Source organism: Trypanosoma equiperdum (genome assembly GCF_001457755.1).
Source record: "Trypanosoma equiperdum strain OVI genome assembly, contig: ctg_747, whole genome shotgun sequence".
Lineage (NCBI taxonomy): Eukaryota > Euglenozoa > Kinetoplastea > Trypanosomatida > Trypanosomatidae > Trypanosoma > Trypanosoma equiperdum.
Genome location: NW_027124695.1, coordinates 29088 through 45053, shown reverse-complemented (window position 1 = coordinate 45053; position 15966 = coordinate 29088). Strand labels below are relative to the sequence as shown.

General features: G+C 48.0%; 5 protein-coding genes across 5 annotated transcripts; all 5 read left to right on the top strand.

Annotated features, from left to right (window-relative positions):
• Positions 1–872: 872 nt before the first annotated feature.
• Positions 873–2150, top strand: TEOVI_000344500 (protein phosphatase 2C, putative; the record flags this gene model as incomplete). Its single annotated transcript, XM_067226349.1, has 1 exon — positions 873–2150. The coding sequence occupies one exon, from the start codon at positions 873–875 to the stop codon at positions 2148–2150; it is 1278 nt and encodes a 425-aa protein (XP_067082450.1).
• A 1531-nt stretch (positions 2151–3681) lies between these two features.
• Positions 3682–4728, top strand: TEOVI_000344400 (WD domain, G-beta repeat, putative; the record flags this gene model as incomplete). Its single annotated transcript, XM_067226348.1, has 1 exon — positions 3682–4728. One exon carries the CDS (start codon positions 3682–3684, stop codon positions 4726–4728), a length of 1047 nt encoding a protein of 348 aa, XP_067082449.1.
• Positions 4729–5529: 801 nt separating this feature from the next.
• TEOVI_000344300 (uncharacterized protein) lies at positions 5530–10785 on the top strand (the record flags this gene model as incomplete). The annotated part of the gene is made up of 1 exon (XM_067226347.1): positions 5530–10785. The coding sequence occupies one exon, from the start codon at positions 5530–5532 to the stop codon at positions 10783–10785; it is 5256 nt and encodes a 1751-aa protein (XP_067082448.1).
• An 871-nt stretch (positions 10786–11656) lies between these two features.
• TEOVI_000344200 (uncharacterized protein) lies at positions 11657–13045 on the top strand (the record flags this gene model as incomplete). Its single annotated transcript, XM_067226346.1, has 1 exon — positions 11657–13045. One exon carries the CDS (start codon positions 11657–11659, stop codon positions 13043–13045), a length of 1389 nt encoding a protein of 462 aa, XP_067082447.1.
• A 1362-nt stretch (positions 13046–14407) lies between these two features.
• Positions 14408–15175, top strand: TEOVI_000344100 (replication Factor A 28 kDa subunit, putative; the record flags this gene model as incomplete). The annotated part of the gene is made up of 1 exon (XM_067226345.1): positions 14408–15175. The coding sequence occupies one exon, from the start codon at positions 14408–14410 to the stop codon at positions 15173–15175; it is 768 nt and encodes a 255-aa protein (XP_067082446.1).
• Positions 15176–15966: the final 791 nt, after the last annotated feature.

Genomic DNA, 15966 nt, shown 5'->3' with positions numbered 1-15966 from the left:
TCTTTATTATTATTATTATTATTATTATTATTGCGCTTCCCGAGTTCTTTCGTGTGTACTTTTCCCACTTTAAGTAGTGACGTATCGCCTTCATTTTGCTGCAATATTCCCCTTTTTCCTTTTCTTTTCATTTGTGTGTTGCGTCGTCTAATTTTTTTTTTAATGTTTTTTTTTTCGCCGCTGTGCCCACCACAACAATTTGTTTTGTTTTATATTATTTGTTTGCCAGTGAGATAAGACTTAGTGCTGAAGGGAAGTAAAACATTAACGAAACAGAACAAAAGCTAAAGCAAACTAAAGTGTAGCTATTTAAATTAAAGCCAGAATAAAGTGAAAACAAAAACAAAAAAAAGAAAAGGCATCTCTCACGAAGCCAGTAGGGCATAGGGAATAACAGAAGTATTAAAAAAATTAAAAAATAAGATCAAAAGAACCATTCAAAAAGGTGTGGTAGAGAAGCGCAGTGAGGTTATATAAATATCACATAAGTTAAGCAAAAAAGAAAAGAAAAAAGGAAAAAAAAAGAAGACCATAAAGAGAGGGAGCAAAAAAATAATAATAATAATAATAACAGGGGAAGACAAAAAGGAACTTTTTTTTTTTAAAAAGAAAAGAATTATCAATAAAGGAAAACATTCAGATACAAGAGGGGTTTCGGTTTCACGGGTTGGGTGTAGCTAACGAAAAAAAAAACGAAAGACACGAAAAGGCAAAGCAGAAAAGGAAGATTTTTTTTTTTTCGTTCCAGGGAGGGGGGCGAGAATATAGGAAGTTTACGCCACTATTTTTTTTTCTCCTTCTTTGAAGCTACACCGAGATTGATTATCAAGTGTGAGGCTTCAAAATTACGCTAGTTGAACGTTATTTTTGAGATGCCACCCAAAAATAGGAATCGGGCCGCGACTGCTGACAGCGCCGCTATCGCCTCTTCTGGCGCCAAACTAATTAACAACCCCAAAAGTAACAGTAGCGGTGTAAAGGGAAAAAATAACAACAAAAGTGCCCCCGTTGCAGCGAAGGCAAGAAGGCAAAGCGAAGCGGACGATTTTGAGCGAGTACTGGCAGATCTGAACCGAGCCACAGCCGCCGTGGGAAAGGAGCGGGAAAAGCAGGTAAAGCGCGAGAAACCACGTAAGGAGCGACATGAGGATGTCCGCGCCTTGGCGCAGAAACCGGAAGGAATAGATGAGGAATTCAGCATGATGTTACGCAAGAAACAACAACAGAAGCAGTTTCAGCAACTAATCCAGCAGCTGCTGGCAGCGCGGAGTCCATTTCTCGACGCGCCAGAGAAGGAGGTGCGTTGTGAAGTGGCGACGGAGAACCCGAATTTTGATGTGGCTGTGGGTGAAATGCAAGGCTGGCGGGTGAGTATGGAAGATAAGCATGCCATTGATGTTACTTTTCCCTCTGGAGCAAAGGACAGCAAGGAGGGGTTCTTTTGTGTCTTTGATGGTCACTCGGGTGACGGGTGTGCCAAGAAATGCAGTGAACTCATCCCAAAAGTTTCACGTGCCCACATGGTGGAGCATACGGACGGTTTTATGGAGATTGACTTTGAGGCAGCGTACATGGAAGTGGACACACTTTTAGAAAAGGAGCTGACGGATCAGTCTGGTTGCACAGCAGTGACGGTACACATCACACCAACACGCATTACATGCGCCTCCGTGGGTGACTCCCGTGCTGTACTGTGCCGTAATGGAATAGCCGTTGCGCTCAGCGAAGATCACAAACCGGACAGGGAAGCGGAGCGAGCCCGTATTGAAGAGGCTGGCGGCCACGTTGCGGAAAACCGCGTGAATGGTCAGCTGGCTATGAGTCGGGCAATGGGTGATTTCACATACAAGACACAGAAGGAACGTGGCCCACGGCAGCAGTTGGTAATTGCCGTGCCTGATGTGGTAATGGTCAATCGTGAGGCCGATGATGGGTTTGTGGTACTTGCCTGCGATGGCATCTTTGATGTAATGAGCAACGATGAGCTCATCAAGGCAGTGCTTATCAGGAAGGCTGAGAATAAACCAAATAGTGTCATCTGCGAAGAAATTTGCCACGAGTGCCTGGCGCCACCTGCGGAGGAGGGCAAGTACGCACCGCGGCCGGAGGGTACGGACAATATGACAATAATGATTGTGGATCTTAAGTAGAATAAGAAGAATAATTTAATGTGGTGTGTGTGTGTGTGTGTGTGTGGCGGTGGAGGGAGAGAAAAGGGGGAGGAAAGATGGAGGGAGACATCTTTGTGATTGAGAGGTGAGGGGTGATGGGATTCATTAGTTAGTTGGATGAGGCAAGACAAACACAGCAAGGTAACGAAATGGGTTTGGAACGAAGTGTATACATGTGTGTTGTTAACCGTGGGAAAGGGATGTAGAAGACGAATAGTGAAGAGGACTGGAGGTTCCCGTTACTTCTTTAGTGCTGTTGGCGATGGCGCACACAACACGCGCGCATTGGCGCCAAAGCTATGAGTGAATTGAAGAGAGAAGGTTTTACTTGGAGTGTCCGTTTTTGGGGGGAGGGAAACGGGAGCTTGCAGGGATGTATGCACCAGACGGTGGTGTGAATGGTGAGAAAATAGGATAGTTCAAGGAATGGGGGAAAGGGAATTTCAAATGCATGGATTGTGATTATGATTATTGTGTTTTTTTTTCGTGTGTTCCTGCTTTTTCGGTATGGTTTGATGTTCTCGGTTCTTCAGTTTCTTTTTTTTGAAGCAGGTCGCAGACTGTTGTGGGGAGCTTTGGAACGTATGCTTCTTCCGCATTCTCCCCATCGGTTTCCCCATATTTTTCATTTTAGGTGCTTGGGTGCTCTGCGTTGCCTGGAGTGTGATGATGATGATGATGATGTGTGTGTGTGTGTGTGTGTGTGTGTGTACGGGAGTGGGAGTGGAGTGGTGAACTTCTTCGCGGACTTATCATTTTGTTTCGCATGCATTTCCCTTTCTTCATGACTTTTCCTTCTTATTCTTCTTGCGTGCGTGTTTGTGTTTGTGTTTTTGTGACATACCATTGTGTGCCATCTCTTCTTCTTTTTCTTCACCATCAATTTCTTTTTCCCAGTGGGGGAGGAGTAGGAGGAGGATAACTCAAGGGAAATTGCGGGATCTTTTACTTTGGTCTCTTTCCATCTCTAATTCTACCTTTGCGTGCGTGACCACTGGGTTTTTTTTTCGTGCGAGTTCGTGTGCGTGTTTGCACTGTTCCCATGATGGCATTGCAGTATGTGTTGTACTTGCCGAGGGTTGTTATTTTCCTCCACAGCATTGTTGAATCGGTTCCTCTTTTTTTTTTCTTTCTTTCTTTTTTATGTTTTTAACAACAGTGTCATGCGCACCAAATAGGTGTGCACGTGCGCTTCAAATCACATTGGCAAAGTATATTTCGTTTGTGCCGCTTATCCCAACGTTCGTCACCCGCTTCAACACGTGCATTTATAAGTGCCCCCTTTTCTTATTATGTCGTTTCTGCTTACTGTCTATATTTATATCTCTCTTCTTTTTTTTCCTCTCTCTCTCTCTCTTTCTGTGTGTGTGTGTTTGCGTGTGTCTGTTTGTTTCCATCACTTCTTTACTGTGCGGCTGGCACTTTTATTGTCCCCATTTCATTTCATTTCATTCCCTTTTCTTTTAATATATATATATATATATATATATATTGTTCTGGTGTTCAAGTCATGTTAACTTCCACTGCTTATGGCATGGAGCTCCAAGCGCGTGCTATTGCACCGTTTTACCACTCCTCAAATAACAGCAGCAGTACTCATCGGTTCGTTGCCGGAACGGCATGCTTCGCTGGTGGGAATGTTATCCGATTGCTCACCTTCCAGGAGGAGTCGCAACTACTGGAGTGTACGGCAACGTGGTCTCATGAGGAAGAGATTTTTGGTCTGTGGAGTTCTCCATCGGTTGCCGGCCCCAGTCTTTTGGCTGTGGGGGCTTCTTCTTATTGCCGCATCTTTCGCGTGTCGGATGATGTCTCTGGTGAGTTGGAGCCTGTTGTTAATTTTAATGCGGCTGCTGCGCAAGTTCTTTGGGACCTGGAGGGGCTGCAGAATGAGGTGAAGTTAATCTCTGAGGACTCCCTTCGTATTTATTCTCTTACTGAAGGTAAGATGGGGGAAGAAATTGGCCGCTTCCGCGTTGACGGTTGTGCGGAGCTGCGGTGTGCTGCATTGGACCCGCATCACTCCTCTGTGTGTCTTGCTGCGGGTGAGGGAATTGGAATCGCTGTTATAGATACACGGAGAAAAGGGCCAATTGTAATGCCAAACACCACCACGCTCCATGGTTTAGGAATGATACAAAGTATCGATTTCAGTAATGCTCGCGAGGGCCTTTTCATGACGGCAGGAACCGATGGAGTTATCATGTGGCATGATTTTCGCATGGATGGGGAAAAGAGCGTGGTTGAAAGGAGGGGATACTTGGACGCACATGATCACTGTGTGCAACGGTCGTTGTTTAATCCTTTCCACGACGAGTTGTTGATTTCTTGTGGATCGGATCATACGCTAAAGCTGTGGGACACCTCGAAGAAAGGGGCTGACGGCGAATGTGCCGTATGTGTGTCAAAACTCTCTGACTTTGCGGAGTCTGTAGTGGCTTGTTGTTGGAGCAATTCTAATCCATGGGTATTTGCTGGATTGTCTTACAATGGTAGGGTCCTTGTAGATAGTGTACCTGAAGAGTGTAAAATGCAATTTATTGGAAAGGAGGGTTGAGAGGTAAACTCCCTTTTGATTCCTTTCCTTTATACGTGCTTCGCCGTTACTGAAACCTATCGACGGCGGTGTGTACACGCCTGTGTGTGTGTGTGTGTGTGTGTGTGTCTGCTAAGATCCTTGGCACTGCTAGTGACGACATTTGTTGGTTTTATCAGTGGAAATTTGTCTTCTTGCTATCGTTACCATCGCTGCTCTTCTTTCACCTGTCGCCACTGTTTTTTTCCCCCTCTTGCCGGCACCCGTTTTCCAACTCGAATGCAAAAGGGTGTGGTGGTGGTGGTGCAGCATAGGTGATTGGGCGCCAGCCGGGGCGTAAGGGCGTTACAGGCAATTTTTTTGTGCCTTTTGTTTCCCCTTTCTTTTCCTGACATATGTGGTGGTTCACGCGTTACGATGCCCAGTAGAAAGGAAAATGGAATGGTAGTACTGCCTGCTCTTGTCTAACGATTCTATGTGTGTATATATATATATTCTTCTTGGCATTCTCCTTTCGCCCCTTTCCCGTTTTCTCTGTTTTCCCGTTTACGGTGCGAAACAACCGAACACATCATCACTTTATATGTATTAAGAGGGGAAAAGGAAGAAAGATTTGACATAGAACTGAGTTATCTTGACAGGTATTCACCCCTTCGGCCGACGAAGGGAAGTAGAAAGAGGCGTACAAATAAGAGCAGCAACCTCTACCTTGGAGGTGGGATTGATAAGGGAGGTGACGGCTTCCCATCCTTTATTGCCATTATAATCCTCTTTCATCTAACAAGTTACTTCCCGCTGTAGTTTATCTATCTAACAGTCGTTATGCCCCCTAAGCTACGACAACATTTTCACCAGAAGGCTGCCGCCGCCGCCGCCGCCGCGGAAGTGGAATCAGGGATTGCTGGTGTTGAGGAAACTCTCCGACGCCTTGGGTTAGTTGGGGGTGCGGATAAAGCGGGTCGCAACTCAACGAGAGCGAAGGACTCTGAGGAGTACCTGGCATCCATCAGAAAGGCAAAAGAAGAGGCTGCCAGGCTTCTGCGTGAAAGAGAATGCAGACAGTATGCCGTGGAGGAACAAAAGCGAGAGGACGAAGTTACACTCTCCGGTAATGATAGGGAGAAGGCGCTGCAAAGTGTTATTGAGGAGGCACGCTTTATTTTAGAGGAGGAGAAGCGAAAGGCGATGGAGTCTGTTACAAGGCAGCTTGGAAAGTCTGATGAGCGTGTCATTAGGGCAAAGGAACTCAGAGCCGCGTTGGCTGTGCGTGATCGGGAAGTGATGTTGATGGAAGGTGTACATAGTCCCGCGGTATGTGGAGAATCAAAAGATAGCATGGTTGTACCAGATGTGAAGGAGCGGAGAAGGGCATTAAAAGCCGCTGCCGCAAGAGAGTACTGTAACATCATTGCCAACGGAATTGTTGAGTTGGCGATTCGGGTCTTTGACAACATGTACACTCCCATAGTCTACAACAACATTCCTTTGCGTCGATTTCCACAGGATCTCGGTGTGACGAAGTGGCGAGCATGGGTGGAAGAGTTAATTTTCTCCAAGACAGGAGCCAAACCTTTGAGCGATCTTCTTGCCACGACAAGTCTTCGGGAGCTGCGTAATACAAACTACAGGGCTGTGAAGAATTTGGTGGGGGCGGCGGAATCTGCGAATGATGTGAGCCAGTCCGTTGAGTTTGACTGCAGGGAGACTGTTGATGGCAGGGATGCAACGGAAACCTTTGACGGAAATGCCTTTGATGCGGAAACTGTTATGAGGAAGGTTACGGAATTGCAGTGTAGGCATAGATCGGGACTTATCGCCAAAAGCGTGCAGGAAGCCACTCTCCTCCTCCGATGTGAAGAAGAGAAGGAACTTGAAGCCCAACTAGATGATATCCGTCGAACACACGAGGGGGACGCTGCAGAGGAGACAGTGCCCGGATGGACACACAAACTACCGCCGGTGGGTTGTTTTTTGTTCGGTGATGAGTTAAGTGGACTCAAGCAAATGGCGGAGGCGCTATATAGTGATGTCCCACTGGAAGCAACGGTCTTGTCGGGCAAACAGCGCACAAGCAACTCGCAACTGGCAGATGTGACAAGGAATACGTTCGACTGGGATACCACCAGTGGTGACTGTATGGCGCATCGGGTTATTTTGGCGTCTCAGCTTATTCGAGGGCATCAAATGCACTCCGGTCAGGGAGGATCCGGCTCTGCGTCAACCAGCGGCGCAAAGGTGTATAAAGGCGCGGGTGCGTCGAGCACCGGAACTAGTCGACTGAAGGATGTTAAACAAGCCGAAGACTTTGTGGAGTCCAAACAGTACATCGACGCCCTTTGCGAAGCTCTTGTGAAGGAGCTCGTTGCGGTGTACCAATACAATATTATGCTCGTCCTACGTCCCTCTGCTGATGCCTCTGAGGGTGTGACGGAGGCGCCTCCGATGATGCGTTTGCTGTTTCTAGTCGGCTTTCCAGACACAGAGGTGTTTTTACGCACTCTGCACCAACGACTTCATCTGGCCCTTGAGGTACTTGAACACGAAGTTACACGAATGCTTAGAGAGGAGGAGTGCGGCGATGAATGTGGGTCTGTTACACTGTTGGCTAGCAAGCACCCCATGCGCCAGACGTTATCCACTACCGCGTCCTCTACCCGCAAAAAGGGGAGCCGGCTCTGTTTGTCCCCATCGACGAGGAGGTGTGGCAACTCTAGGTCATCAGTTATTGAAGCTGAGGAGACACCTCCACCACGGCTGCGTGTGTTCCCGCCATTGTGTCTAGTGGGGGTATTTCTGCAATATGACATTCCCTCCCGCTACAGGCGGATGCGGCATGCGAGGAACCGCTCCACACTGACCATGTCTGAGATCCTTAGTCAAACTCCATCTCCCCTTCTTTCGCAACCTTTTTCAGGCCCAACCCCGCCACAACATGGGGAAGAGGATACCGGCGATTCTTTTGCGGAGTGGCCAGTGTGGCGATTGCGAATGGAACTCATTCAACAAGACCGGAAGATGCGTCAATCCTGGAAGACGTGGTGTGCGCGCGTGTCTAAGGCTGGTTTATCTCACATTTCTGAGGGAGAACGAACCCCGCATGTGGAGAAGGTAAAAAGGCGGGGACGTTCGTCCGTAACACATGGAAAATCTAACGAGAATGTAAGTTCAAACATAAGCCAAACTCCTATCCCGCCAGGACTTGCGGTGCCGAAGGTTCTCTTCTTCGAACGGAGGGAAAACCTTCCCGAGAACACAGAACATGGGGATCTCGTACTGTACCTTATTTTGAACCTAAAATATGAACTGAGGCCCATTGCTAACGTTCTTGCTAATAAGTCCCTAATACCAGGGCAACTGGCTTCTCCATTGAAGCTCAGTGACTACCGATTACCGTTGACCGTGCTTGCTCAGCTGGTGGAGGTTCACGACCGATTCCATGCTCGTTGGAATGACTTAATGGCTCTTACCCCCCAGGTGGTGCAGGATTCAGTGTTGACTGGGTCATCAACACGGGTGCAAAGCAGGTGTGCGACCGATGAAGGCAACGACGGGGAGGGGCCCCCGAGGTGGGAGACCGCAATAGCTCTCGAAGCCGAAATGCATCGCGTCTTTCATGTAATTTTATCGGATTTGTTGGATTTTCTGACGGATGAGGTTTTTCCACCATCTCTTTGGGGTGGGAGAACCGATTCGATCCCCCCCGTCACCCCGACTAATGTATCCTCTGGCGATAGACTCAGTCGTACTTTGCACTTCATGACTTTAGATGATAATTATGGCGTTTCGCGCGAGGCACTGTATGGCTTAATGTCCGAGGGATTAACCAAGCTTGACACTGTTAGTGCCTTGTTACTTCGTCAGGTTCTCGAAGTTGCGTTGGCAGATGTGGGGGAAGCGCTTTCTGGTCTCTGCGCGTGGGCCCATAGTCACATGCTGTCCGCTCCGCGGATTCCCGCAGAAAAGGGGAATACAACACCCAGTCCAGGGAGCCCAACGTTTTCACCTGTCCGCAATCATTCTCTTCCGAGCAACTTTTCAACCTATGATTTTGTAAAGAGAGACTTTCTTCGCGCCGCCCCACGTATTGAATTTGATGAGATACTGCATGCCGTGCAGCAATTAGATGGTAGAGCCGAGGCGGTCGAGAATTTTCAGTATTTCATGTGGGCATATTCGTCGCGTGTTCACGAGACGGCGCTGTCGTGTTTGTTGGACTCTATAGATGGTATTAGCAAGAGGTTAAGCGTTGAGGTCTCTAACAGTTGGGATGTTACGGCTCCCCGAGTTATTCGTCAATTGTTGTCCGAGCTGTTTGCTGTTCCGCCACTGGAAGGGAATGATGGATTTGAAGGTGGCGCAGCGGAAGAAAGGCGCTGCGATACTGTTTATACCCCTACTCAGAATAATGTACTTCCTGTAGACTCACCATCGCCGCCGTCGCCTCCCGCAATCTCAGTGTCTGTGGGGCGTTTGGTGGCAGCCATCGCATTACTGCGCCGCTGCTGCATGACATCTGCAATGTGTGCGGCCCGTTGGGTGGATGACATGTACGCGGCGTCACTTAGAATTCCACCTAATGGTAGGTTTCCATCCGCGTGTCGCCCGTCTGACGTTGCGGGCATCTTCCTACCGCCTGTTGCGGCTCAGGAGGAGATTGCCTCGCGGTCGTCACTGGCAGTGCAGTTGATGGAACAGTTGGTCCCAACGTTCAGCATCGACTCGGTGAAAGATCGGAACTGCTGGGAAGAGACTGGAGTTGAGTTAGTTTTGCAAAACTTTTCCATGTACCAAAAGGGCACTGTGAACGAAGATGAGTTCACCCACTGTGTTCTTCAGGCGCAGCTCAACTGCATTTGGAAACTGCTACCCGAGGGGTTGCATACGATCGCCAGGGACATTGGTTTTACCCTTCCCTTCGCGCCAAAGGATTGTAGCGGTGAGTCGGCACATATTAAAGGTGTGTCGGACTCCATGTTCTCATGGATGAGGCTCAGGCACTGCAAGGGTGTAGCTGAGACGCCCGTGCTAACTGGAGAGGATTGCGCTCGCATCTTCCGCAATGCGGTTCGCTGCCAGAAGTATGTTTTACTTCAGATGGAGTACTCCTCGAGGGCACGACGGACTACACTTTCATCCACCGTCACCCAGAGTGGCATGATGGCGCGGTGGTGTAAAAGACCCGTGCTTCATCTGCAGCAGTTTCTCGTGGATCTTCTCTTTCGTCAGCCCTATCCTTCCGGCGCATCCAGTGCTGACTACACGAAGGAGTGTAGCCTGGTGAACGAACCTTCCACCAAGGAGTTGCGTGAGATGGTGCAGTCGTTCCCCCCAGAGTTGCGGGAACAAGGACCTGATCAGGTGGACGGCACTGCATCTATAACAATGGAGGCCTGGCACCGCATCAAGTGGTGGCATTTTTCCACGAATGCTTCCAAGGCAAGTTGGGAAGACTTCTTGAAGTGCTACCTTTTTCGTGTTCTTACCGTTTCGTTTGAACTCAAGAATGGCGTCCTGTGCTCACGTCTGTTGCCGCGCCTTCCAGACTTGTTGTCTGCCATCGCGCGCACACGGGGGGCTCAGGCGACTGTGGAGCGCTATTATCATGCCCTTGTTGCGCTGGACGCTGCACGGACGAAGAAACTGCGTCATTCCCAGTTGGTAGAAACGCCACTGCTGGCCGAAGCGGGACAAAATCATGCGTATACATTAGCCTCCATAAAGGGTTCATTGTTGGCCCTCTCTCCGCTATCGGTGTTTGATCTCACGTTGTCGGTGAAGGAGGCTTTGTACTTTTTTCGACCGGCGTTCGACAGCTGCGCTCCAGGTTGGAGTGCGGCGACACAGGGCAATGCTGAATCGACTTCGCCGTATCGTTCCGTGCGTGGCAGGTATTCACTTGGTGGTGAAGGGAACAGCAAGATCAGCGAGGATGAGGAAAGTAGTGGCGAGTATACCATTTCCCTCGAGGAGGACCTCATCCTTCTGCTGGAGATTGAAGGCCGCACAGCACTGTCTTTGCCCCTACTGAGTTCCTCACACTGGGGGCGGCACGTATTGCCACGTCTGACGGTCATTTAATGAGATGGCATCTGCCACACATGTGTGTTTTTGTATGTGTTTGACGCTACACTCTATTTGTGTTTTCATTTTTTAATTTATTGGGTGCCCTGTCGCTTTGGGTTGCGGTACAGGCGATTTTTATGTACGCCTATTGTGTGCAACTGCGTGAAGGTGGTGTCTGAGTGGTTAAATACGGAGTTGGTGTGGTAACAGAATATGTTTGTCCAATACATGTTCCTTTTCTTTTACCTCTGTGTGCATATTTTTGTTATATATATATATATAACTTGTTGGTGCACATACGTGTAGACACGGTGTGATTTCTTTGTGTGTATGTGTGTGTGTGTGGGGGGGGGGTGTATATGGTATGTACAGGTTTGAATTCATTCATTCATTACTTAGATCTTCATGTGATTGCTCGCGTGCCGTCTACACAAGAGCTTCGCTGTTACTCTTGTAATAACCGTCACTTTTTTTTTGGTTCACTACACCTGGCATTTTCGTCACTCCCCCGATTCTACTTTCATTTTTTTTTGTTATCTCTCGGTTCTTTTTTTTTTTTGTTTCCTTTTTTCTTTTTCGCCCTCCATTGCTGTGAAGTTTCTTACTATTCCCCCCAGCGCACTTGCGAAGCGGGACGCGGAGGGGTGTGTGAGGGGTAATACGGAATATACTGGGGCAGAGGTGTGTGTGTATCAAAAACAAAGAAGCCATCATCTAGATTTACAAAGGTAGCGGCAAGAAGGGAGAGAGAGTGAAGGGAAGGGAAGGGAAGGGAAGGGGAGAGGGAGTGCACGTATAAAAGTGGAAACGTAAATAAAATCCCCTGATCAGATACGGCAACAGGTTTTTTTTCTTCGGTGTGGTTGTACAGTGAAGCGGGGAAAAGATGGAGAGCTACAAGGATGTGATTCTGAGCCAACCGCCGGCAATGTACCAGCGACTGCCCCAGCCTTCTAATGTCGCCGTAGAAAACTACAAGGGCATTCTTTTATGTGCCTGCCCTGTAAATATTCCCAATGGCGCCTCCATGGAGCTTCGGGGGAACAATGCCACTGCCCCGACCGGCCCCGTATTCGTACCGGCTGGTGGGTCCAACACGCCACTGGGCTTAGGGCCCTCTGCGGAGGAGCGCGCAACAATGGAGCGGAACCACCGCCAGCGTGTAGAAAACCTGAAGTCGCAGCGTGCCAATGTCTGCGCAGTCGTTTCACAGCATAAGCGCTGGCTTCGCAGCTTCGCTAAGCAGATGCGACAAATGAAGGAGGAGGAAGTGGTGCGTGAGGTTGAGCGCGCCCGACGTGTGGACCAGATGAGGCGCAAGTGGGCACAGAAGGCAAGCGAAGCAACTGCGCAAGAGCAACAAGAGCGCGGTGCAGCGTTGGATGCCGATAGAGGGGGACAAGGGGGCCAACAGCAGCAACAGCAACAGCAAAGACTCAGTGAAGGAGCAATGGGGAATGTACCTTCAGCACCTGAAGCAAAAGAAAAGAAAAAGGTAGGGAAGAAAAAGAAGAAGCCCAAGTGGGCCCTCACAGAGGATGAAGCCTTGGAAGATGAGATTGCGGAGGCGGACGACCTGCTTGAGTTCGCAAAGAACCTCGACTATGACAAATTCATCAGTGATTACGAGGTGGCTGGCGCTCTTGCCATCATGCGGGACAGGGTGGAGGAACTCACACGCGAGAATAATTGGACGAAGGAATCCGTGGAACGGGCGGCTAAAGAGAACGCCGACGACGAAGATGAGCATGAATGTGATTATGAAGGAGAAGCTGAGAAGAAGGGTGCATACGATGCAGAGGCGCGTGGCCAAAGGAGGAAGGAACTCCAACAGCAGCTGTCGAGCACAGCTGTGGCGCGTAAGGCGGCTCCAGCGCAGGTGGCGGCTCATGATAAGGAATGGAGCAATTCAACCTCGATTGCTGGTGCTTTACGGCGTGCAATCATGCGCGACGCCTTACAGCTTGCGGAGCGTATTCTCGCGTCTTCTGAATCAATGCAACGGATTCACACAAAGTTCAGTTTGGCTCGCATTCTGCAGTACTGTGCCGTGTGCGGCGAGGATCCGCGAGAGGCAATGCAAAAACCGTCCATTGGTGGGAAGAAAGGACTTGAGAAGGAGCCACAAATTGTAAAATTACACCCCGATGCCACTGGACTGGAGACTGAAACTAGTGATGGTCAAGGGGGTCAGCGGCGCGTCCTTTTGGATCTTCAGCGCTCTAAGGAAAGGACTCAGGGGTTGCCGTATTTGTATCGTTGCCCTGCCATATGATGGACTTTTCCGATTATTAACTATTTTTACGCATCGTTGTGACGGACTTGTTGAGGCGGTGGCTTCCGTGGTTGGACCACTGTGCGGATAAATTTCCGTAACTCAGCTCTTATAGTCTCCGGTTTCCCGTTTTTCCACAACCGATTTGCGTCGGTTGTGTCTCTTAGTGGTGTAGTCGAAATGTGGGGTCCTTCTCGTTTTGTTTCACGCACCTTCAATTTTTTGTTTGTTAGAGGTTTCTTGTGCCTGCTTTTTTTTTTCCTTTGCCAGAGCTTAGGGAAACTAAAAGTATGGAGAAAAACAATTGGGTGGCTCGAGGCAGAAGGAAGAAGTGAAGAAAAGGAAAAGGAAGAGGGGAGATGTGCAGGGAGCTGCATACACACACGCACGTATATAACAATATACTCTTATATGTGTTAACAGGGCCATCGGGCTAGTGATAGTTGATGCTGTTAGTGTTTGTCGTGTGCTGCATGAAATACGTCAACAATATGAGGATGTTGTCGGTTAATTTAGATAAAACGTGTGTGTAGTTGCCTCAGAGAGTTGGGGTGGTGGTGGTTGTGGCGGTGATGCTGCTGTGTGAATAGGAGGAGAGTAGGGGTAGCGGTGGAAGTTGAGGAACCCATGTATATTTTTTTTTGTTCATGTATTAAGACAGCGGTTTCCATTCTTGTAATTGAAGCACCTACGGGGAAAAAAAGAAAAAAAAAGGAAAGATTGTGTAGGGAACAAAAAGTCTTTGAGAAGTTGGAGACATTTTCACCCTTACTCTTTTTTTTTCTCTGGGGAGGTTTCCCGTATCACTCTTTGGGAGCCTTTGTCGTTTTTTTATAAAAAAAAATTGGTGTGCATATATGTGTGTTGGGGGCAGGAGGGGATGAGTTGGCTGCTCCTTCACACGTATAATCTCAACGTCTCCCTTTTTCTTTTGTTGCCTTGGCTTCCTTTTGTGTTTCAGTTGCTGTGAAGTTGTACCATTGACTGTTGTGCTTTCAGTAGACTAAAGCAGGCTTCATCTTCGGTTGTTGTCAAAGGCTTACTTCTTCCCCCTTATTTTACACACATTTTTTACATGTGCTCAAGAAACTTGGTGTGCTTTCGCATTTTTCCTTTTTTTTTTAAATGGTCTCCTCTTGTCGTTCATTTATTCAGTGCACATGCACTTAAAGTATTGAGTGCTGAGCTACCTGTTTTCGTCCATCCCTCGTCCTTGTTTCTTTTCTTTTTCCTTCGCCCCCTGTTTATTATGGATAGCGTCGTGGTAACGTGAACAGCGGCAGCAAACGGCAGAAGGGAAAAGAGATAAATATATATATATATTTTTTTTTTTTGTTTTTCAAAAAGAAAGAGTAGAAGAGAATGGAAGGAAGTGGAAGTAACTTCTTTACTGGTGCCGCGGCGAACTCAAATGCCGCCACGCAGCAGCGGCGGGTGCACCCGATCCGCCCCGTCACAATTAAACAACTGCTCGAGGCTCAACGTGTGGGTGAAGGTGTGACGGTTATTGATGGTCGTGAGGTGACACAAGCAACTGTTGTGGGGCGAGTGGTGGGCTACGAAAACGATAGCGACAACCGCTTCAGTGGCGGTGCCCTCACGGCTAAACACCACGGCTACCGAATTACTGATGGCACTGGTGTTGTTGTGGTGCGGCAGTGGATGGATGCCGACCAGCAGGATGATCCGCTGCCATTGCAATGTTATGTGCGGGCAGCCGGTACAGTGAAGATGTGGCAAAACTCTCCTATTGTTACGGGCACGGTGCGGCTTGTGTCAGACTGTAATGAACTAAACTATCACTTTCTTGACGTGATTCTCACACATCTACGACTCACGCAGGGGTCGCGACGTCCCAGCTCTGCTGCTCCCGCTGCAGTTCCCAATACGGCGAGTGCAGTCGGTGTTCAGAACATGTTTCCTGGTGGTGATGGAAAGGTGTTCACGACTGATGTTGTCATCAACACAATCAGGCAGAAGGCACGGGGGGAGGAGGGACTTTCCATGGATGAAATCTCTGCGGCTGCATTGCAATATGGTTTCAGTGGTCAAGACGTACGCAACGCCATACGTACGTTGATGGAGGAGGGAAAGATTTACCAAACACATGATTGTAAGTTTGGCATTTAAAACAAAATGAAACAATAAAGAGGGGGGGAAAAAAAAGAATAGTAGTTCTTGCACGTAATTTTTTCACCTATGCCTGTTGGTGTTGTGGTGTGCTTGCGGCCGGAGGAGGAGGAAGAAGAGGAGTTGGGGATGGGGTGTTGGGTTTAGACTATGGGAAAAAAAAAATGCACGTATTTGCATATGCATGTATTTATTTATGTATGTGCCTGTGGTGTCGGGGGAGAAAAATTTTGTTTTTTTTTTTGAGTCTGGGCGTGGGTGATGCGGGAAAAGGGGGGGGGGTGAAAAAAGAAGAAAAATGGGAATAACTTGCAAAATAGGAATGGAGGTAGTGGAAGGGAAAGGGGAGAAGCCAACAGAAACGTTTTTCTTCCTGTCACTTTATTTCTTTGTGCTTGTTTAGCAGGCTTTCCTTTGTTACCTGCTTTAACGGTCAGTGGCGGATAGAATGGTATGAATATAAATAAATATATAAATATATATATATATATATATATTTATACGTATGCGTACCTATATACATCTGGAGAGAAGGCTGAGGTAATTTTTGTGCTTCCTTTTTCCTTTAGCTTTATTGATTTGTGCAGATGCCAGCCACTGGGCGTACAGGTGAAAGATTAAAAATTGTGTCTGGCGCACCGTTTAAATAAGTGTGACTCATCTTTATGCATTATATACATTATATATATATATATATATACAGAATAAAACAAACTATAGAAATGCCCCTTCCCCTCTATTTTCAACTCTCTATTTTTACCATCAGTATGAGGCACTGCCGCTGCAAAAAT